The 23,048-nt window shown below is 33.5% G+C and overlaps 2 protein-coding genes across 2 annotated transcripts in view; one reads left to right on the forward strand and one right to left on the reverse strand.

Annotated features, from left to right (window-relative positions):
• The first annotated feature begins 102 nt into the window (after window positions 1-102).
• LOC106719349 (erythroid differentiation-related factor 1) lies at window positions 103-15,884 on the forward strand. The gene is made up of 16 exons (XM_045683862.1): window positions 103-339; window positions 918-1,102; window positions 2,026-2,134; window positions 2,445-2,582; window positions 2,707-2,848; window positions 3,268-3,966; window positions 5,700-5,866; window positions 6,639-6,746; window positions 7,096-7,224; window positions 7,948-8,599; window positions 9,812-9,970; window positions 10,379-10,598; window positions 11,251-11,431; window positions 12,633-12,772; window positions 13,428-13,585; window positions 15,344-15,884. Exons 1-16 carry the CDS (start codon window positions 295-297, stop codon window positions 15,721-15,723), a joined length of 3,612 nt encoding a protein of 1,203 aa, XP_045539818.1. The 5' UTR covers window positions 103-294; the 3' UTR covers window positions 15,724-15,884.
• Window positions 15,885-19,117: 3,233 nt separating this feature from the next.
• Window positions 19,118-23,048, reverse strand: part of LOC106719331 (facilitated trehalose transporter Tret1) — a 32,868-nt gene continuing 28,937 nt past the window's right edge. Inside the window, exons 7-10 of the mRNA XM_045683968.1 lie at window positions 21,407-21,583; window positions 20,508-20,600; window positions 19,911-20,137; window positions 19,118-19,308 (exon numbers count right to left, since the gene is read on the reverse strand). Coding sequence (XP_045539924.1) covers window positions 19,152-19,308; window positions 19,911-20,137; window positions 20,508-20,600; window positions 21,407-21,583 — 654 coding nt within the window. The 3' untranslated portion in view covers window positions 19,118-19,151. The remainder of the gene's footprint in view (window positions 19,309-19,910; window positions 20,138-20,507; window positions 20,601-21,406; window positions 21,584-23,048) is intronic.

Genomic DNA, 23,048 nt, shown 5'->3' on the forward strand with positions numbered 1-23,048 from the left:
ATTTTCTCATATGTTTATAATGAAAGAGGGAATTGACAAGACAATTTAGAGTATACTTACACTGATACTATACACTCTTTGGGTGATTTGAAATGTCAACTGTCAACAACATAAGTAATTTGTGTTTTCAGTTTAGCAATTGTTGCTATTTTGATTTATAAAAGATAAAATACCACGAATACTACGAATACAATTTTTTACAATCAAGTATTTGATCAAACACAGCTGTTTGCGTCTGAAATCTGAAAATTGTTTAGTATTTACAGAAGTAATTACTGAGTATAAAAGGTTAAAATGGAAGACCGCGAGAACGAAAACGAACACATGAAAAGAAACAAGGTGATCGATTATTTGCTAATCATGGTTATTTAAATTGATCAATATTCAAATAATGATATTAAAATAAGCTTTAATTAAACGTATTTCCATCTTAATATTTCTCTTAGTCTACACCTTAAACGTTAACGAGAAACAAACATATGTTTTTGCGCACTAAAATGGAGTATTATTTATTAACTATCATACCGCTACATTGTATGAATTTATTAAATACTAGCAGTTACCCGCGACTTATGCCGCGCAGAATTAACAAAATCTAGAAATAGATATAGCCTGAGCCAGGGATAGTGTAACTTCTGAATAGTGACAGAATTTTACAAATTACAAATACAGTCCAATATTTTTGGAGCCTATTCAATTCGAACAAACAATAAAATCTGGCCTCTTTATTATATAAGAATTCATATCTAAATACATTGTAATGTAGCAATTTACTATATCAAACTAATAAATGAAGCAACAACACAACTCACAAAAATATGGAATACTGCTCAATTCCACCAACTAGCTTGTTTAGTGCATACGAAAAAAATTACAGTGGTACTGAACATGTAAAATAAAGTAATCTTTGATTTCAGGACCGCAGTCCATCCCCTGGCATCAAATCCACAGCTGTAGTGAAGTACACAGCATTCCAGAGTCCTGTGGGGTATGCCAGACTGCAATGCAATACTGACCTCAACATGCCCCCTTCTAATTGGGGTGCGGCTATTGACTCATATGGTTTGAAACAGATATTGACCAGAGGGACTGGGTTTTCAAGGTAATATAAATACTTAAATTATTAGTTATTAGTGGTTCATATACAGTGGAATTACTTTATAATGACATTAAAAGGTAATGGTAAACAGATCTTAAAGCAGACATTATTTGTAGAAAGGAAAATAATATTCTGATTTTGTTAGTATATATTTCTTTTAATAAAGATAAATAAAATAGAGATAAATCAATTTTAAAATTGTAGGTAATAAATACATATAGGTTTTTACTTTATGTTTTACTAACTGTGATAAAAAAAAATGCAAACACTAAATTTCATCAGGTATCACGTAATAATGTCACCCACTATAACTAGCCACAATTCAAACGGTGGAAGATGGTCACCTGTATTTGCCGAAACAGCGAGGCGTTGCCCATAGACATCCGCAAATGCAGATGCCTTGCCTACTTTTAATCAATGGAGAAGGGGATGCACAGAAATACTCATACACTTTTCCGCTAATACCACTTTTTCTTCCAATCCTTTTTTAATAAGAAAAGGGTGGGAAGGGAAAGAGAGCTATGATTAGGCCTCTAGCACCAACAAAAATGTATGTAATTATATCCGACTTAGTTATAGAGTTATGTATGAAAACCATACTTTGCTGTGTGAGTAATACATAATGGAGTTAAAATTACCTCATTTTGGTGTAACCTTTTTACTTAAATACCAGATATTAAATAAAAAAATGCAATATCAAATTTTGAAGTAGGAGAGAAGGAAAACTCTGAAAAATGTGGAATATTAAATAACTATAAAATAAGGCTTAATATAGTAAACAATGTGCTAACCAATTTTTTTTATGTAGATACTAAGTGTCTGGTTTAAATAACTTTTTTTTTAATATGATTTATTGTAATTACATTATGCTAAATTAAAAAAATATATGTAGAACTTTCATGAACACAATGTTCTTGTCGCTACAGCTTTAGAATGGCCCACATGTTTCCTGACTGTGTGGGGGAGGTGGATGTAATATCTGATGCGGAGTGCATCAAGAAACTACTAAAGTTGCCATATCAGCCTAATGGAACGGTAAGCATATCTGCTATATCTCACTTCTTACTAATCATACTTCATACTAATGTTATAAATGCAAATGTTTAGATGTATGGATGGATGTTAGTGCGAAGGTATCTCTGGAAAGGCTCAACGGTTCTTGATGAAATTTGGAACAGATGTAGAATATAGTCTGGAAAAAAACATAGGCATACTTATTAAGTGTTGTTTTAATATCGCTTGTTTTTGTTTAAAAATGTCTTGACCTACTACCATGGTATATTTAGACAATAATTTTTGTCAAATTTATTTAGTAAATTAACCAAAATATATATTTTGCCATCAGGTCAGCATGATGGTTCATCGAGTTGAAAACACATTACTGCTTGACGATTTCGATGTGTATGACTATCTGATGAAGTCGGAATGGTCATGGCTGAAAGACTTCTTCTATGAGAACATAGTGAAGACTATGTCTGAACAGGTATTTAACTTATAGATAATTTCAATTATGTTATGCACAATTATCATTTAAATTTATGTTATGATGAAAAAGTATTTTTGATCTATGTTATGTTGGAATGTTATTTTAATGTTATGTTGTACAGGAAAGGATGTCATTGACTCCCGGTCCGGGGGCGCGGCAAGCATTACAGTTGACCCAACAGTTTCTGTCACATAGTGTTGTGGAGCGTCCTTCGCCTTTAGAACCGCCTGCACACGCAGAAAATACACCCATGTGTCTTGCTGGTAAGTATTTTAAACTACATAGTTCCGGCTGAGGGGCTCAGGCGCTACTCTAAATTAGGAGTGACTAGGACATAGTCAACCACGCTGACCCAGTGCGGGTTGACTTCACACATAACTTTGAATTTCTTCTCAGATATGCACACCCGAAATTCTTAGGGTAAAGTCACACACACCCGACTTTACCCTAAGAATTTCGGATAAATTGAAATATGTAAATTGAAAATTGAAAAACACATTGATGCATACCGGGATTCAAACCCAGAACCTGCACACATCAAGTATTAAATATATTAGTGTAAAATATTACTCTCAGTTAAATATGAACACATGAATTTCCTTATTACATTTCCTAGGGTTTAGGAAGGTTTAGGGGTAAAAGGTAAGGGTTAAGGAATCTTTAAAGGATTATTTCTTTACAGGTCCATTTCTACCAGAGCCCGAAACGAAAGTAGAAGGTCCTTCAAATGAGCAACCTTATAATAGAAATGTACTATGGACATTTGAAGACATTCATATGTTGGTTGGCAGTGATCTACCGATATTTGGTGACAAAGACCGTCCTTGTGTCAGTCTCCGCTTAAGAGATGCAAGAGATCCTATCAATGTACTAACGGGGATTGATTATTGGTTAGATAACCTAATGTGTAATGTCCCAGAGGTATTAATGTGTTACCATTTAGATGGTATTGTACAAAAATATGAACCGATGAAGACTGAAGATTTGCCAAATATGGAAAATTCTAAATTCTCACCCAAAGTTATAAGGAATGTTGCTCAAAATATTTTATCGTTTTTAAAATCTAATGTGACAAAAGCTGGTCATACATATTGGTTATTTAAAGGTCCACATGATGATGTTGTGAAGTTATATGATTTGACATCTCTTTGTCCGGATAGTTTGGACAATCCGTTCACAACTCCGGTTGCTATGTTACTATATAGGGTTGCTAGGAATATGAGATTAACTAACAGGTCCAGACATGTTAAACAGTTGTTGGAACATGTTGTTAAGTTGTTGAAAGTTGAAAGATATCCGCAGATTGTGGCTTCTTCACATTATATGTTGGCGGATTTGTATGTACCTGCGACTACTAATCCTGCGTGTCCTGATTTTAAAGGTATTTTTTTATTTTAAATCGTATTAAATAACCTAACTTTAATTTATGTATTAAGTGATAAAGTTATTTAGAGTATTAATAACTTTTAGTTGAGTCACTATGTGATTTTTTTTAGCTACCATTTTATACTTTTTTTTTTAAATTATTATCGAACAACCATGAGCATTTCTTAATTAATATTAGGTCCTTACATATGAAATTGGCGTTTTTCGTACTGGTCACTTTAATCACGAATTTCTCCTCTTTGGTAAGGAATTCCAAATTCAAATTTGTACAGCTATAGACTCATGTATTTGTGGTTCGATGACCGTCATTCATTTGTTTTTTTCTTCTGTTTTTTTCTTCTGTTTTTTTCTGTTTGCGTCACTCATTTTACAAAATGGAAAACTTAAAATATCGCATTATTTACGAGTACGAGTTCCGCCGTGGCACTAGTGCTGCGGAAACGACTCGAAGGGTGAATGATGTGTATGGCGGTCGTGTTGCAAAAGAAAACACAGTTCGTTTTTGGTTCCAACGTTTTCGTTCTGGAAATTTCGATCTGCAGAACAAGCCCCGTGGACGGCCTGAGACTCAAGTTGATAATGAAGAATTGAAGGCTATTGTGGAAGTGGATCCATCGCAAACCACGTCCGAGTTAGCTGAAGGCTGCGATGTTAGTGATAAAACTGTTTTAATTCACTTGAAGCAAATTGGGAAGATTAAAAAGCTTGAAAGGTGGGTACCTCACGAATTGACTGAAGCAAACCGGCAAACGCGCGTCGACTGTTGCGTTACATTACTAAACCGGCACAATAGTGAAGGTATTTTAAACCGAATCATTACCTGTGATGAAAAATGGGTTCTTTACGATAATCGGAAGCGCTCAGCGCAATGGTTGGATCCTGGCCAGCCAGCCAAATCCTGCCCCAAGCGAAAATTAACCCCAAAAAAGTTACTTGTAAGCGTTTGGTGGACTAGTGCCGGTATTGTTCATTACAGTTTTCTCAAATCTGGCCAGACTATTACGGCTGATGTCTATTGTCAGCAATTGCAAACCATGATGGAAAAGCTAGCGGCTAAACAACCTAGGCTGGTCAATCGCTCCACGCCACTGCTGCTTCACGACAACGCTAGACCACACACTGCGCAACAGACGGCTACTAAATTAGAAGAGCTTCAATTGGAAAGTCTAAGACATCCTCCGTACTCCCCGGACCTTGCTCCAACAGATTACCATTTTTTTCGAAATTTGGATAACTTCTTGCAAGGGAAAAAATTCAACTCCGATGGGGCAGTCCAAATCGCCTTCAAAGATTTTATTAATTCCCGTCCGACTGGTTTTTTTAGTAAAGGGATCAATGAACTACCTATGAGATGGCAAAAGTGCATAGAAAATAATGGTTCATACTTTGATTAATTAAATATATTGTATAAAAAAATATTCGACTTTTTGTTCCTCCCATACAAAACGCCAATTTCATATGTAAGGACCTAATATATAGTATTTTCTCTTTTCATCAAAATTTATGAGTTTAAAAAAAAAATTGACCGAAAAATGTACTTAAATATATATTAGTAAACATATATTTGCAAAAAAAAAAATTACCTCCTTCATAATTCTTGCAGTAAGGGTTTAAGCAGACTGTTGTAAATTTCTTATATAAAATATGCGCTAAATTTTGTTCTGAATTTAATAACTTAACTTATTTATTTAAATTTTGTAAAATCGAAAAAAAATATTTTTCTACCAGACGAGAGTTCAGATTCGGAAGACGAAGAAGATTTTAGTGAGTTTGCGAGAGAAACGACAGGTGGTAATGAAAATACGAATGAAAGAGACGGAGAAGGCGATACCAAAACGTGTAAGAGAGATGAAGATAACGAAAAAGTCGAGATCACGAGCGAACATTCAGATAAGGTAAGACAATAATAATATTAAATTGATACATTTTTTTAAAATTATGAGTTGCCGCCTATTAAAGAATTTATACATATTAATAAAATTAGAGTGTCTGTACGTAATGTCGAAAAAAAAATTTTTTTATATGACAATGTGCCAAAATTGGCGAAGCGACCGCTGCCCATAGACATTCGCGATTGCAGATTGTCTACCCTCAATCGACGAAGGAGCGCACAAAAAGAGAATATTTAACCTTCCTATGCATCTCTTCCATCAAATCCACTTCCCCTTCACATCCTTTCCTTATAAGAAAAGGGTGGGAAAGGAAAGAGGACTAAAATTAGCCCTAAAGCACCACACTCATCAGACTGTACTTGGAATTACTTCCGCTTGACGTCTGTCTTCTGTAAGGTCGTGGTATTTCACTGAGCGAGGACAATTCGTGCAACAGACGTTGTTGCTGACGTCTATCACTGTGTCTATTTCTTACACATGATGTATTTGCGTAGGTGATGAAAAACCAATTTTTTTAAATTTTGTTTATCTGTCTGTCCGTTTGTTCCGGATAATCTCCGAAATAGGTGGATCGATTTTGACGGGACTTTACAGGAAGGTAGCTGATGCACGCGGGCATATTATAGGCTATTTTTTTTTAACTCTTCGCTGACGAATTCGCGGGCGATCGCTAGTAAGAAATAAAAATGCCATCTTTTTTTGTGAAAACATCATTTTTTAGATGTGACAGCTGTGATTTCATAATTTGAAGCATGTTGTTTAATTTGTAATTTAGGAGGAAGAAGGTAATGAGGCAGGGGAAAAGGAGGAGGAAATTAAGAACAGTGGGGGTCGTGAGTTGGCGCTAAGACATATTGGTGACCGGATCAAAGATACAGCACCTGTATGTTTATATTATATATATTTTTTTATGATTTGTCGGGAAATAAAAATTTTATATTTTTTAACTTTTTATACAGATCACTTAATATACACAAGACTTAAAAATATTTTTTTTTCGTTTTTTTTTAAAGATAATATTTTTTCATTTTTTTCTTCGTATATTTCTTTTATTATGAACAAGTAAAAAAAACTATTTTTTTTTTTGTAAAAAGGTAGCAAACGAGCAAGTGGCCGTTGGAAATGACCGTTGTCATAGACGCACAAAAAGATGATATTTAGCCTTTCCTATGCATTCCTCTGCCAAAACCTCCCCTTCCCATCACTTATAAGATTTAAATATTTAATTTAAGGATGCAAAAGCGAAGTCATCAAATACAGGAGGTCTCGGTGTACAAGTTCCGGAGAGATGTGGACGTGCACTGAGACATGCACTGCGGGGACTTTGTGCACTGCATCATGTTACCATCGGCAGGAATAAGGTTGTATAATGTATTATTTCATTTCAGATTCATGTAAAAAAGTAAATAATTAAAAAAGTAATTATTTTATATTAATTGTATTGTTCGATATTGTTCTGATGTCAGTGATTTTTTTTTTGTTTGAGAATTTTTCAAATCTAACCTATTATAGTTTAACGCATTATTATAGAATATATACACTTTGTTAATAACTAAAAACGTCAATGGTGGAGTCAAAACTTGAAATCTCTTAGTAGGTGGCGTCAGAGTCAAGATACATCGGTATCTTGACAGCTGTCATCTGTCAAAGTTTTCATACGCCACTGTCGCGATTTTTTTTATAAGAATTAAATTTTCCGCCGAATTAAAAAAAGAGCTCCGAATTCCGAATGCATCCACAGATGAAAAAAAAAACACTTTGATAAATAATTTATGAACAATCTTTAAGATTTTACTTATTTTTTCTTTTTTCGAGTGAAATTATCGTTGCTATGACTAATTCACATAGTACTTTGTACTTTGTATACAAAATAAAGTGTTTTATGTATACATCTGTTGTATATTCAATGCTCCAGTCACTTTTGACTATGCTCACATCTATAGTGAAAAAAGGCAGTTTTTCTCCCTATATCTACAGCGACCATCATACTATTTTATAATTTCATAGGGATTTTATGACTTTATCTTCATTTTACTTTTATAAGGTAGAGTTTCATATTCAATAATAAATTATTTATCTTTCAGGATGAAGAACGCGAACGTTTGAAACAACAGATAATAATAGAAGAGCAACATCCTAAAATGGCGAATCCTTACGAACCAATCAAAATGAACTACGAACCTTTAAATAAAAAGAAGCAAGATCCCAAAGAACACGTTTCCAGAAGCAGAAGAAGGAAACGAGAAAGAAAAAACACAGATAAATCTGGAAATTATTTAATCGAAGCTAATACGAATATAGACAAGAACGCCATATTGATTCGGAAAGAAAACAAAATGGCGTCCTGGCATGAACCGAATCGTGACGATAATTTCGCTTGGAAGTTACATTTGAAGACGTTGTTGTATGAAAAAATTTGTCTCGCATACGCCACTTTAGCGGAATACAGTTACTCGCATGAGCAATATGGCTTCTCTTTAAAATATATTGACATGGCGAGTAAATGTCAAACATTATTGAGTAATATGATAATAAAAAGTCGCGTTGTGGACGCCAGCTGTTTGATAGGTCGCGTTGGGGATAATTTCTTTCAGCTCAGCAAACATTGGAATAGATTGGAACAGTTCAGGAAACAATTCGAAACGGATCATGAAATTGACGGCAGCATCAAAATGGAGATCGAGAAAGATATGTGCGAAGAGATCGAAGGTGACGCCAAGGATGAATTTGATTTAGGTAACAATGTTTAACTTAACATAAATTATAATTAAGCTTCAACATAACATAAATGAGAATTAAACTTCAACATAACATAAATGATAATTAAACTTCAACATAACATAAATGATAATTAAACTTCAACATAACATAAATGATAATTCAACTTCAACAGAATATAAATCATAATTGAATATTAACATAACATAAATGATAAACTTCAACATAACATAAAAGATAAACTTCAACATAACACAAATTAAATTTCAACATAATATAAATGATAATTAAACTTCAACATAACATAAATAATAATTAAACTTCAACATAACATAAATGATAATTAAACTTCAACATAAAATAAATAATAATTAAACTTCAACATAACATAAATGATAACTAAACTTCAACATAACATAAATGATAGTTAAACTTCATCATAACATAAATGATAATTAAACTTCAACATAACATAAATGATAATTAAACTTCAAGATAAAATAAATAATAATTAAACTTCAACATAACATAAATGATAACTAAACTTCAACATAACATAAAGGATAGTTAAACTTCATCATAACATAAATGATAATTAAACTTCAACATAACATAAATGATAATTAAACTTCAACATAACATAAATGATGATTAAATTTCAACATAACATAAACGATTGTTAAACTTCAACATAACTTAAATGATATATAAGTTTCAACATAACATGAATGATAATTCAACTTCAACAGAATATAAATCATAATTTAATATTAACATAACATAAATGATAAACTTCAACATAACATAAAAGATAAACTTCAACATAACACAAATTAAATTTCAACATAATATAAATGATAATTTAACTTCAACATAACATAAATGATAATTAAACTTCAACATAAAATAAATAATAATTAAACTTCAACATAACATAAATGATAACTAAACTTCAACATAACATAAATGATAATTAAGCTTCAACATAACATAAATGATAATTTAGCTTCAACATAACATTAATGATAATTAAACTCCAACATAACAAATTATAATTAAGCTTCAACATAACATGAATGATAATTAAACTTCAACATAACATGAATGATAATTAAACTTCAACATAACATAAATGATAATTAAACTTCAACATAACATAAATGATAATTAAATTTCAACATAACATAAATGGGTTTTTAAAACTAATTATTTGTCATTTAACAACAACAGATATATCGCTACCATCAAGTGACACGGACGCGATGTTGCTCTCGTGTGAGTACTACAGACGCGCGGGACAGTTCGCGGCCGCCAAGAGGTCCGAGTTGTTGCGTCGTCTCGCCTCCGTCTGCAACGAGCTCGCTGTACGCTTCATGAATGATGCACAACGTTAGTCTTACATATTTAAATTTAATTAAATTAATAATCGCTTAATTCATGTAAGGTTCATCAGGTGACGGCACCGACTAGTTTCAGACCTGTCTTCTGAAACTAATCGGTGCCGTCACTGGATCAAATGTGAGTTAAGCCGTTTTTTTTATTTATTATTATGTTTTATGAAAGATTAAACAATTTAATCTACAGATTTATTTATGAATGTGTTATCCGCGCCATATTGTGACGTCACTCTCGCTTTAAATTTTCCTCTCCCTTGCTTTTACGTTCCTACAAACTTTATATTGTGTTTTGAGCCGAAAAGGTATTTCATAACCACAATAATTAATGATACTTGAGGTTATTATTTAAAAAAAACTCACCAATTTGGTGATCCGCTCTTTATTCTCATTTTTTTTTTAGAAATTTATATGAAATACGTCGAAGAACCGGATCAGAAAGATCCTAAAGCTAAATTATTATTGAAGCAGTTTACTAATCTTTCTAAAAGATCTTCTGAATGTCTGGACGAGGCGACTGCGATATTCGAGAAAGTGAACGATATACCTAACTTAGCACTACTTTATTGTAATAAAGGAAGATATATGAGATTTAAGGCGCATTGTGATCAAGGTGGATTCAGGTGAGTGATAAATCTTACTAATATTATAAACTAGCTTTTACCCGCGACTTCTTACGCGCGGAATAAAAAAAATGCAAACAAGATAAAAAGTTCCTATGTCCGTCTCCTAGTTCTAAGCTACCTCCCCATCAATTTTCAGCTAAATCAGATCGACCGATCTTGAGTTATAAATAGTGTAACTAACACGACTTTCTTTTATATATATAGATGTAAATGTATGGATTGATGGATATTTCTTTGAAGGTATCTCCAAAACCGTTCAAAGGATTTCTATGAAATTTGGCATAGATGTAGATCATAATCTGGAAAAACACTACTTATTGTGTTTTTTTATTCCGCACGGACGGAGTCGCAGTCGACGACTAGTATATACATATTAATAAAATTGGAGTGTCTATTAATTGACAAAAAAATCATACACATGATGTATTTACGTTGATGATATTGAAAAATCAATTTTTAAAATTTATGTCTGTCTGTCTGTCTTTATGTTTGTCCGCAATATCGCGTTTGTTTCTAGTAATATTCGGAATGGTTACACCGATTTTGACTAGACTCAGTGCTGTGACCATGTCACCTCTAACTTGGAGATAGAGAGTGAGAGACAGAAAGAAAGATGTAAAGAGATCCTAGGTTTATATTATCTTTGCAGTGCGGAAAAACGTAGTCTCTACAACCAGGCGGAAGAACTTTACCTATCAGCACTAAAGCTGCTGGGTCCTCGCGAGACTTGCGGCGCCACCTCCATCTGGGAGCTGGTCTGCTGGGAGCTCTCCTGTCATCTGTACACGCGCGCGGTGCTCATGCAGGACTGCCCCGGACTCTACACTAATGTCAGTGTTTGCATTACTTGTTATTCATTCATTCATTCATTAATCTATCGTTCATTCGCTCATTTGGTTTTTTACATAATCTCTCATTCATTCGTTTAATAATCTATGTTTTCATTTATTCATTCACTTCTTCACTCATTCATTTATTTACTCACTCACTCGGTCACTGGATCACTTGAACATTCGATCATTGGATCAGTCGAACACTTGATCACTCAAACTCTCGAACACTTGATCACTCAAACTTTCGAACACTCGATCACTCAAACTCTCGAACACTTGATCACTCAAACTTTCGAATACTCGATCACTCAAACTCTCGAACACTCGATCACTCAAACTCTCGAATACTCGATCACTCAAACTCTCGAACACTTGATCACTCAAACTTTCGAACACTCGATCACTCAAACTCTCGAACACTTGATCACTCAAACTCTCGAACACTTGATCACTCAAACTCTCGAACACTTGATCACTCAAACTCTCGAACACTCGATCACTCAAACTCTCGAACACTTGATCACTCAAACTCTCGAACACTCGATCACTCAAACTCTCGAACACTCGATCACTCAAACTCTCGAACACTCGATCACTCAAACTCTCGAATACTCGATCACTCAAACTCTCGAATACTCGATCACTCAAACTCTCGAACACTCGATCACTCAAACTCTCGAACACTTGATCACTCAAACTTTCGAACACTCGATCACTCAAACTCTCGAACACTCGATCACTCAAACTCTCGAACACTCGATCACTCAAACTCTCGAACACTTGATCACTCAAACTCTCGAATACTCGATCACTCAAACTCTCGAATACTCGATCACTCAAACTCTCGAACACTCGATCACTCAAACTCTCGAACACTTGATCACTCAAACTTTCGAACACTCGATCACTCAAACTCTCGAACACTCGATCACTCAAACTCTCGAACACTCGATCACTCAAATTCACTGATTGATATATTTATTTGTATTTACCATAATTAATTCTTTTGTGTAATTATTTTTTTTATCCACATTTTTGTTACAATTACTGAGACTCCAACTTACATACTGTGGCCTAAAGGCCTATGCCCAGCAGTGGGCAGATAAAGGCTGTTTGTTGATATTGAACTTGCACTCTCAGTGAAAATGCTAGAAACAGCCATAAATATAAAATAATGTATGTATGTATGTATGTGAAGGAGGTGACTGAAGTAGCGGAGGCGTTCAAACACGCGCTCAAGTACTGTCCTCTGAGTCCCGGACCTCGACAGTACTTGTACCAGTTCAGAGCCGCCATGATATACCACAGGCTGGGCTCGCTCTACCACTCACAGTTCAGGTATCTTGTCATTACATTACACCATTGAACCTTGTACCAGTTTCTACTATCTATATGGGGGGGGGGGATTTTTTTAACCCTTTTAAGAGTTTTTTCGAATTAAAAATAAAATATTTACATAGTTTAAAGCATAAAAAGTCATACTAACCTAACATTTCTATGTTCATATTTGTGTATTAAAAGATTCAAACTTAACGGTGGCTCGGGTTAAGTTGAGAGGGGAATTTCTCAGAGAACATATCACTCTTTAAGTTCGCGGCCCATTTTTTTATGTTATAAGGTGGCAAACGAGCAAGCGGTCACTTGAATTCGCCGAAATAGCGAATCCACTGCGATCCATATACATCTGCAATTTCAGATACGTTGTCTACCTTTGATCGACAGAGGACTCATAGAAAGAATATTTTTCCTTCTTATGAGTTCCCTCTTCCCACGTCCCATCCTTTCCTTAAAAACATAATAGGTGGGAAGGAAAAGAATACTAAAATGAGTCTTCCGGTACGACACTCATCAGACTGTACTTGGAATCACTTCCACTTGACGTCTGTCTTCTGTGAGGTTGTGGTATTTCACTGAGTGACCCAACAATTCGTACAAAAGATGTTGTTACGTACAAAATTGTAAGCCTCTATAAAGTTTGTATTATTTATAATAGAATAACTCATGAGGAAGGCGCTCGTCGCCGCGCTCTGTTAAATGCAACTCGTATACAATATGAGTCAGCTGCGAACTTGTTCGCTGCACTCGAAGACGCCGGTATGGTGTTAACTGTACGACTGGAACATGTTGCCGCTATGGAAACTCAGGCTGCTGGTAAGTTATATACTAGTGGGAGCTTATGGGAGCTTAAAACATTCCTTTGATAGTTGAATTGTGTAATAAAAATTCATCATCATCTCCTTGACCTTGTCCCACCTACGTAGGGTCGGTGCACCAGGTTTCTGTCCTTCAAATGAATCTGTCTGCCGTCATCTCCATTGTCACCCACTTCTTGATCATGTCACCTTTCACACAATCCATCTATCTCTTCCTAGGCCTACCTCTACCGGTGTACCTCCACACTCATACATAACGTTCTCTTTGCCACATGCGATTCTTCCCTCCTCATAACATGTCCATATCACGCTAACCTTTTACTTCTCAATTTTTCTACTCCCGGTGATACTTTCAGACTTCATCTAATATACTCATTTCGTATCCTATCCACTCTTGTTACTCCACACATCCATTTTAACATTCGCATTTCCGTCACATGTACTGTCTTTTCATCCATCCCTTTAACAGCCCAACATTCGGATCCATACATCATGACAGGTCTTACGATGGTATTTTTAAAATTACAATTTATAGTAACTGAGATTTGAGTAAACAAATTTTAAATTGACACTTGTTAGTGTTCTTGTAATTTTAATCTTTCTAAATTTTAATATCACTGCAGTTATTTTTTAAACTGTTTGCAAATATTCGTTGATCAAATGTTAAATTAAAAAAATAGATTACATGCTTGTTATTTGGCAAGTAAATACGAGACATGTTTATAATCTGGTGCAATAAAATAATGCGCACTGCCAACTCACCGGTTTTGACGTGGCAATGACAGTTTACTTACAAATATAGACAAAATATTATATCTGGGCCTAGTACGAATTTTTGTGACAATCATTTTCGTATCGACAATGTTTGTATTAGGATTTATGCAGCATCTCGACATCTACGAATAAGGGCAAATATGCATATTGACAACTTTATAGGAGAGGCTCTCAAAGTTTCAACCATATAGGAAAAAATGCCGCATTTGCCCTTTTGCTTTAGCAAAAACTCGTTTACACCTGTAAATGTAAATGTGTATTGGTGTTTAGTGCATGTTAACTAGACTAAGACGTAGCTTTTAATATAAAAAAGTAAAAATCATCAATTTGTTACTTTGGTCCTTATACATAGGACACATAGACCTAGCAAACTTAATTAACTATATATTTTTTTTTCTTTGCTGTGAAATTATATATTCCGCTAACTTATAAAAGTTATAGACACAAGAAGAATGCGTTAAAATGCCACGTCGACATTCATACAACAAACAAATCCTTATTGACTATACAAAACTCTTTTGACATTATATAAACAACAATAAAACCAAAGTCGTGATAATTTAATACTTGTTTACTTAAATATATGCTAACGAAATAAAACTAAAGTCATAGACAAATACGAAACAGATAAAAAATAATCATAGACTTTATATTATTCATAGATAGAGTTTTTCCTACTGAATTTTGTATACATTATGTAATGTTTTTTTCTTTTATCTTCTGCGCTTCTACGTCTCAGATAGGGTTGCCAGGTCGCCAAACCTAATAGCCGGATTGACCAGCCAGTTTGGCCGGACATTTGGGTAGAAAGGTCGGACACGGAAATGTAAAAACCCTAACAAAAGCCGGACAAACCGGACACAATTTATTTTGGCCGGACACGCAATCAAAAAGCCTACCTATGTCCGGTTTTATCCGGACAACGCTAGTCTCAGATATTCTTGTTTGAGTTTATTTATAAATACAATTTAACTTTTTACAGTGTCACCTAATTTAAAACTCAAATCTTTACAAACCGCTGTCCAACTTTTACGTCAATGTCATTCCGTTATGACGTTACTAAAGAACAAAGACCCAGAAGAGAAGGAGCCACCGAAACCTGAAGATGCAGAAGAGAAAACAATAAAGAACGAACATAGTCTTCTTTCTTTATACGAAAATAGGTTGCATTTTATTTTGAAAAGTATTATACAATATTGTAGGTCGAAATCAAATAAAGATTATGATAAAATGACAGATATGTATAAAAAATTATATTGTGCCAGTTTGAAAATAAAAAAGAATGACGATGTAAGGTTATATGCGGCCAGTATCTGTGATGTACTGACTGCTATGGACGAGATATCAAAGGAGTTCGAATAGTGCCTTATTTAATCTTAATTTAAAAATAGAATCGTATTTATTATCTGTAACCATCTGCTAATGTAATTTATAACATGACTGACTGACGAATAGCGTTTATTTAAGCGAATATAAAAAATAATGCATCTGTTGACGTTTTTCTTCGGAATAATTGTCCCAGAGGCAGATAAAAAAAAATCGAAAAAAAAAACAGAAATAATTTAGAAAGTAAGAATCTCGTGATTTAATTTCTTTATGAAATTCTTAGTCTTTTATTTAATTTCTCGAGTTGTTTTTTTTTAATTTTAGGATCGACAACTTATTGACATGGACGTATTTGCGTAAACTCTTAAAAAAATAAAGATATGAAAATGTTTATGTAACTAAAAAAATTCTTCTTCAAGTGCCTTTTTCTTGCGAAATTTATCGAATTAATTCAATAATATTTTAACAGATTCACAAAATTTAAGAAAGTAACTATATTTTTTATTAGGTACTAACTAAATTTAAATATCCTTATCTTAAAAAAAGTTTGAATATCTCGCTTATATTTTTGAAAGATTAAAATTAAAAAAGTAAATAAATTAATTTAACTTATACGTATGTGTTACCTTTAAATGTAAAAATGTACATCATTGTAAAGTTTGTGAATTACGTCCAAAAAAAACTTACATATTGTACAATGTTAATAAATGATTTGTTAAAAAAATGAAGTTTTATTTATTCTTAAAAAAAAAAACAACAAACGATAATCGAATTGATTTTTCTTCCAATGAAACAAAACAAATGATTGATAAAATCCAATAAAACAATATCTTATTGTTTAGTACAATGGCGTTTTCATTGTTAAATCTTTTTAATTCAATCTCATTTAATCTTATTCCTTACTAATATTATAAATGCGAATGTTTGTATGGATGGGTGGTTAGATGAATGGATGGATGGATATTTGTTAGAAGGTATTTCAAGGACGGCACCATGGATTTAGCTGAAATTTGTCATGGATGCAGACCACAGTCTGGAAGAAAATTAATAAAAATATAGCCAATATGGGCTATATATTTTTTTAATTTGATGCGAACGAAGTCTCTGTCTCCGGTAGTTTGACATATGGCGGCTAAGATGTTTTTAAATTCTGTCTCTTATCAAGTTTCTTTTATACAATGACTTATGTCATTGTATGGTGGTCGTTTTTTAATCGCGTGATGTTTTAGCAACTTTTCTATGACTACCTCGCCTCTGGTGACATTTAATGAAGTTTTAGATTATCTCCCTCATCTAAAATCGCGTCTATTTTGGGAAAAATTGTATCAATTTTTTTAAATAAATAGTATAATTTTTTTCATAAATTAACGATATCAATAATTACGTAATCAATGCACGTGGAATATAGGTAAGACCTTACAACTTGGTGATGTTTCGTGATTTTTTTTTATTGAATGATATATTTCCGGTATTTAATAAATAAAATATGCATAAAAATTAGAAAACATTTATTTAAAACAATTAAATCAATAATCTTAATTAATCTTAACAATATAAATTCATTCAAGTATCACAAAATTGGTGTTCAAATATTTTACCTAGCGACTAACTTTGTACTTTGGTACTAGTTGTAATAAAATAAATTATATATCATTCATATAATAATTTACCTGTAAACATGTTTATAAAAATAAAAATATAAACCATAATTATATAGCCTAATATTAATAAATAATCCGGAACACAATGGAGTCCTAATTTTCGGATAAATTTCCCCAGTGTTGTCATTTATATTACGAAATGTCATTAGAAAAATCGACTATTTTAAACGTCAAATTTGTATGAAAAACCAAATATATTCTATATCTATTACTGAATCATATTATTAATTATCTGTAAATGTGTTTTATAAATCTATGGTTTAATTAGAGATTTTAACAAATGGATTTTTTTTCACAATTGTAAAATTTTATTTTTTAATATTTAACATACACTGGGTTAAAATTTACCTACAAAAAATCATAGACAAATATTACGCGCGTAAAAAAAATTCCAAGTTTCTGTTATAAGGTATCGTTTTTAAAACGCAACGCTTTATCACTCAGTATTAAATTTTGAGCTTTGGGCGAATAGAAAAAAACTAAAGCGTACTCCAACTGTGAATTTTAACACTTCATTAAAAAAGCACCATTGTTTTTAAATTTAAATTAGTCACTGTCTTGATTATTTGGCTATAAGTTTCCTATAAAATAAATAAATAAGTAATTAAATAAAATAATTAACACACAAAGATTTAAATTAATTTAAAGTCGCAATAATTAAGATGACCACAACTGTATTTGGTATTATTAATTTATAGAATATTGGATAAATCATTCATCATTTGTAATTGAATTTTATAGGAATTATATCGTATTCAAGAAGTTAATTTTGTGCACTGAATTAAATAAAAAAGCACACAGTTAATACTGCTAACGTAAAAAAACAATCACACATTTTTTATATATAGTCAACACTTAAGATATGTTTTTATGTCTTATATACAAAATAAGCAATAAAAATAGATTTGATCACACAAAAGAAAAAAAATTATAACAAAATATGTGTTAATTAATTTCACTAATATATTATCTATAATTCGTTTTATTACTCTGAACTCCACAGATTATATTCAAGGCTTAAGCCTTCTCGGGCTTTGGTTTCCTGTAACAAAAAAAATGTAGTCAAGGACGTTTATTTCCTACCCACTGATAACATTTGATGATTTTGTATTTGCATTTAAGTCATATGTCAGTTAGCTCGAAAACTTGTTTTACCAACTTAAATGTTTCTATATGGCTTTTAGACCTTTCGTACACAAGGCAACGTAAGTTTTCGAAACCCGATAACTTTAGTCGCTAAGCGACTTTGCAAGGCAATGTCATAAAGGTCGTTGTCGACATTTCTAGATACCATCGCCAAACGTAATTCGCTCGCTACCTATTTCTCAAGATCTTGATAAAAGTTGCTGTATTTTTTAAAATGGCAGAATAAATCTGTACAATTGATATGTATTCGCTATCCTTGTACTGACTGAAGAGACGTGTCGGCGACTCAACTGTGTACGGAGCGGCGTTACGCGAGACTCGTGACACAAATATATGATTTTTTTTATAGGCGGCGCTATGTCACCCTCTTGTTCACCCTAACATGTTTTGGGTGAAGGATCTGAGCTGATGCTGTACTGGGTGTGTTTTAATTCCTTATTTATATTAAAAAAATCTCTACATTTTACAATAATCTGATATCTACATTATTACAATTTTATCACAATTTCTTATACTAGGTTAAAAACAATGAAATATATGATATTGGTTTCCAAGATTTACGTTGTTTTGTGTACGAAAGGTTTTATGACATTTTACTATAAAATATTAGATCCTTAGTGGGATAACAATTTAATTCTTTAACTGTAATAAAGATGCTTACCCGCCAGCTAGTATTTCCTGAATCTCCTGCAAACTTTTACCCTTTGTCTCCGGCACCAGGAATAGTGTGAAGAAGAAGCCGCACACGCAACATACACCGAAGATCCAGAATGCAACATACATACCTACAGCTTCCGCTATCGGCTCAAAGAACCTGGTTTAATCAAATTTATATGTAACATTAACCCTTAAGAGCGTAAACTCTTAAATTTAATCTTCTATCTCTTCCCATCCTTTTCATATAAGGAAAGGATGGGAAGAGGAAGTCGATTTCATGGAGAAGTTATGCATAGAAATGAGAAATATGCTCATTTTGTGCGTCTCCTCCATCGAGTGGCTTGGGCTATCTTATTTTTATAAATCTTTGTCCATTGTTAATCTTTTACAATCTTATATATATAAAAGAAAGTCGTGTTAGTTACACCATTTATAACTCAAGAACGGCTGAATCGATTTGACTGAAAATTGGTGGGCACGTAGCTTAGAACCAGGAAACGGACATAGGATAATTTTTACCCCGTTTTCTATTTTTTATTCCGCGCGGACGGAGTCGCGGGTGAAAGCTAGTTATTCATAAAAGATTGTGTTCCGACATTATTCGTCGTGTTTTATTGCATCATTTAAGGGCGCAGAAACTGTATTAAAAGACATCTAAAGGGTTAAAGACAAAAGGAATTAAAGTGACTATTTTAATATGACTCCTGGAAAACTTGTCCGCAATTTTTTTCCTTAGAATAAATATCCATAACAACTTGCCTGGTGACCAAGAAGGACATGATCCAGCAGAAAGCAGTAGCAATCGGCGAAGCGACGGCTTTAACTTCAATAGGCAAGAGTTCTCCCATCACTGCCCATGGCAAAGGACCCAGACCCCAGCAGTAAGTGACGATGAACAGCACCAGAGAGAGAATGGGTAGGAATCCAATGCTGGATACCACTGGACTGTTTTGTGAGTTAAGCAGGAAGTACATGCCTAAAAGAGCCTGGAAATTATCCCTTGTTTATAATCTTTGCCACTATTTTTACTTGAATTATTCCGTTGAAGTTTACGATTGTTAAGAAACACAATTTATTCAAATCAGTGAAAAAAAGTTATTCGCAAAGAATTTTTTTAAAATACAGTATTCAAATATTTTTAAATTGGTCCTTGGAGTCGGATAAATGAGTTCAATATAAATGTTTTTTTTTAACACAGAAGTAAATGCAGTAGACTATTTTGTTGGCGGGGTGCTATGCCCTCTCGTTCTCCTAACATGGATGGATAAACACGTTTGGATGCTATAATTCTATATTTTTTTATCTAAATGTAAAAAATCAAATAAAAAAAATAAGTAAAACAAATTAAAATCTTACCAAACCAATGGCAGTTCCGCAAGTAGAGACCAATAAGAGAAGTCTCCTACCAAGCCTGTCTACCACCAATGGGGTTATCATTGATGCTACAACCTGACAAAATAAACATTATTTTAAAAATCTCTTATCATCAAGCTGACTATCCCTCCCCCTGAGGGTTTCGAAGCCTACTCTGAAGGTGACTAGGACTATCTAACTACAATGGCCCTGTGAGAGTTCACTGATATCTTTGAATGTGGATTTTTGGAACAATATTATGTGTAGGCGAAATGCGATCTTTACCAATAAATATACCACGTTGACGTAAATAATATCAATCAGCAGCGGTCAAAGTGTTAAAACACGTGTTTAACTAAACAGTCTTACAGAATTTTTTGGAGTAATACAGATAATATTTTTTTTATATATGAAAAGGTGGCAAACGGTCACCTGAATTCGCCGAAATAGCAAGGCGAGCGTTGCCCATGGACATCCGCAAATGCAGATGCGTTGCCTACCTTTAATCAACGGAGAAGGGGACGCACAGAAAGTGGACATTTCCCCTTCCTATGCGTCACCTCTTCCGCCAAATCCACTTCCCCTTCTCATCCTTTCCTAATAAGAAAAGATTGTGAAGGGAAAGAGGACAAAAATTAGTCCTCCAACACCACACTCATCAGACTGTACTTGGAATTACTTCCACTTGAAGTCTGTCTTCTGTGTGGTTGTGGTATTTCACCAGACGAGCTGAACAATTCCAGCAACTGATGTTGTTGCTGCTTAATCTTTAGCGCAGAGGAATAAAATAAGAAAATAATTTGTTATTTTTGAAAGAATTTTTATACAAATATCTTTATTTGGTAAGTTACTCTGTGTAATTTATTATTTACTAGTTTGTTACTAGAAATAGTAATACATACCTGTACAGCACCGATAATGATAGTAGCAATAGAAGGATCTAAATCAGAACCAGCTGCTTTGAAGATGGTGTTCATGTAGAAGAGAACAGCGTTGATACCACTGAACTGCTGGAAGAACACCAGCGCGCACGAGATGTAGAAAGCCTTGAAATTGCTGCCGCGGAACACGTCTGCTAACTATTAAAAAATGATATTAAATTAAAAAAGTTTGTCTGAATACTGTTTTCGTTGGAGTATAGTTATCTTCAAATATCTTGGATGCTCAAGGTCATTGGCGCTGCGCAGTACCCAAGCATCCCGCTTCATCCCAACACACCTAATATTGCGTTTAGATCAGTGATTGTCAAACTTTATTTCTTTCACCGCCCCCTTTGAAAATCAATTATATTTCAGAGCGCCCCTAATTTTTATTTAGCCCTAAAACTTAAAAATCACAATGTCATTACTTTAATTAAATTCAATGCCCCCCATTTTTTAGGCCTCTTATCGCCCCCAAACGCCTCCAAAGGGGCGTTATCGCCCACTTTGGGAAACACTGGTTTAGATAGATGTTTGTTTGAAGATATCTCCAGAACGGCTCAACGGATCTTGATGAAATTTGTCATACATGTAGAACATAGTCTGAAGGAAAACAAAGGCTACTTATAAAAATTTTTTTAATGCCGGGACGACAGCTAGTAACCTATAAATTACAATTTTTGCCTTTTCTATACTTCAGCAACTATAAATTTCCTTTTCAAATAGTTTGTTATTCAACAAAGGTATTATCTAAATATTGGCACTGAATTCTGTTCCCATTTATCGTTATTTGTGACGTAAATTTCCATAATAAATAAACTATACCAAAATTACTATCAAGGTCGTATCTACATCTGTTTAATATCTTTAATTATTTATACTGTCATAGTCATTGATATATTCCATGGAAATTAAATTTACCAAGTCCATAGAAAACGTTATCTTAAATATTTAATCTTAAGTCTAAATCTGTAAACGTATTATGTGGAATACGAACATTTAGTCGACAATAATGATGGTTAATAAGGACTGCACAGTATGTACTCTTGCATACATCTCTATCAGCCGTTATATCTGAATTGAATCTTTTATACATATACTAGCTGTCGCCCGCGACTCCGTCCGCGGGCAGTTAAAAAATGGGGGGGGGGTTATGAAAAATAGATGTTGGCCGATACTCAGACCTACTGAATATGCTCACAAAATTTCATGAGAATCGGTAAAGCCGTTTCGGAGGAGTTCAAGTTCGAACCCCGTGACACGAGAATCTATATATATATAAAATAATAATATATATATATATAAAAGAAAGCCGTGTTAGTTACACTATTTATAACTTAAGAACGGCTGAATCGATTTGACTGAAAATTGGTGGGCAGGTAGCTTAGAACCAGGAAATGGACATAGGATAGAATTTTTACCCCGTTTTCTATTTTTTATTCCGCGCGGACGGAGTCGCGGGTAAAAGCTAGTTTTATATATAAGATGCTTTTTCACACAAACTATTCATACTTTCTTCGGTCTTCTTCTTTGAAAGATTACATTTAGACGATTTTGCTTCTATAAAGCTAACATAACCTACTTGACAGGGAAATAAAGACATGTGAAGTGGAAGAAATTCAAG

This window comes from Papilio machaon, chromosome 24 (assembly GCF_912999745.1).
Source record: "Papilio machaon chromosome 24, ilPapMach1.1, whole genome shotgun sequence".
Taxonomy (NCBI): Eukaryota; Metazoa; Arthropoda; class Insecta; order Lepidoptera; family Papilionidae; genus Papilio; species Papilio machaon.

What these genes read in the sequence shown, in the direction of transcription:
- LOC106719349 (XM_045683862.1), top strand. Translation starts at nt 295, where the DNA reads ATGGAAGACCGCGAGAACGAAAACGAACACATGAAAAGAAACAAG. An exon ending in AGAGGGACTGGGTTTTCAAG is followed by an intron (nt 1,103 to 2,025) that starts GTAATATAAATA and finishes TTGTCGCTACAG; the next exon opens with CTTTAGAATGGCCCACATGT. An exon ending in GGATCAAAGATACAGCACCT is followed by an intron (nt 6,747 to 7,095) that starts GTATGTTTATAT and finishes ATTTAATTTAAG; the next exon opens with GATGCAAAAGCGAAGTCATC.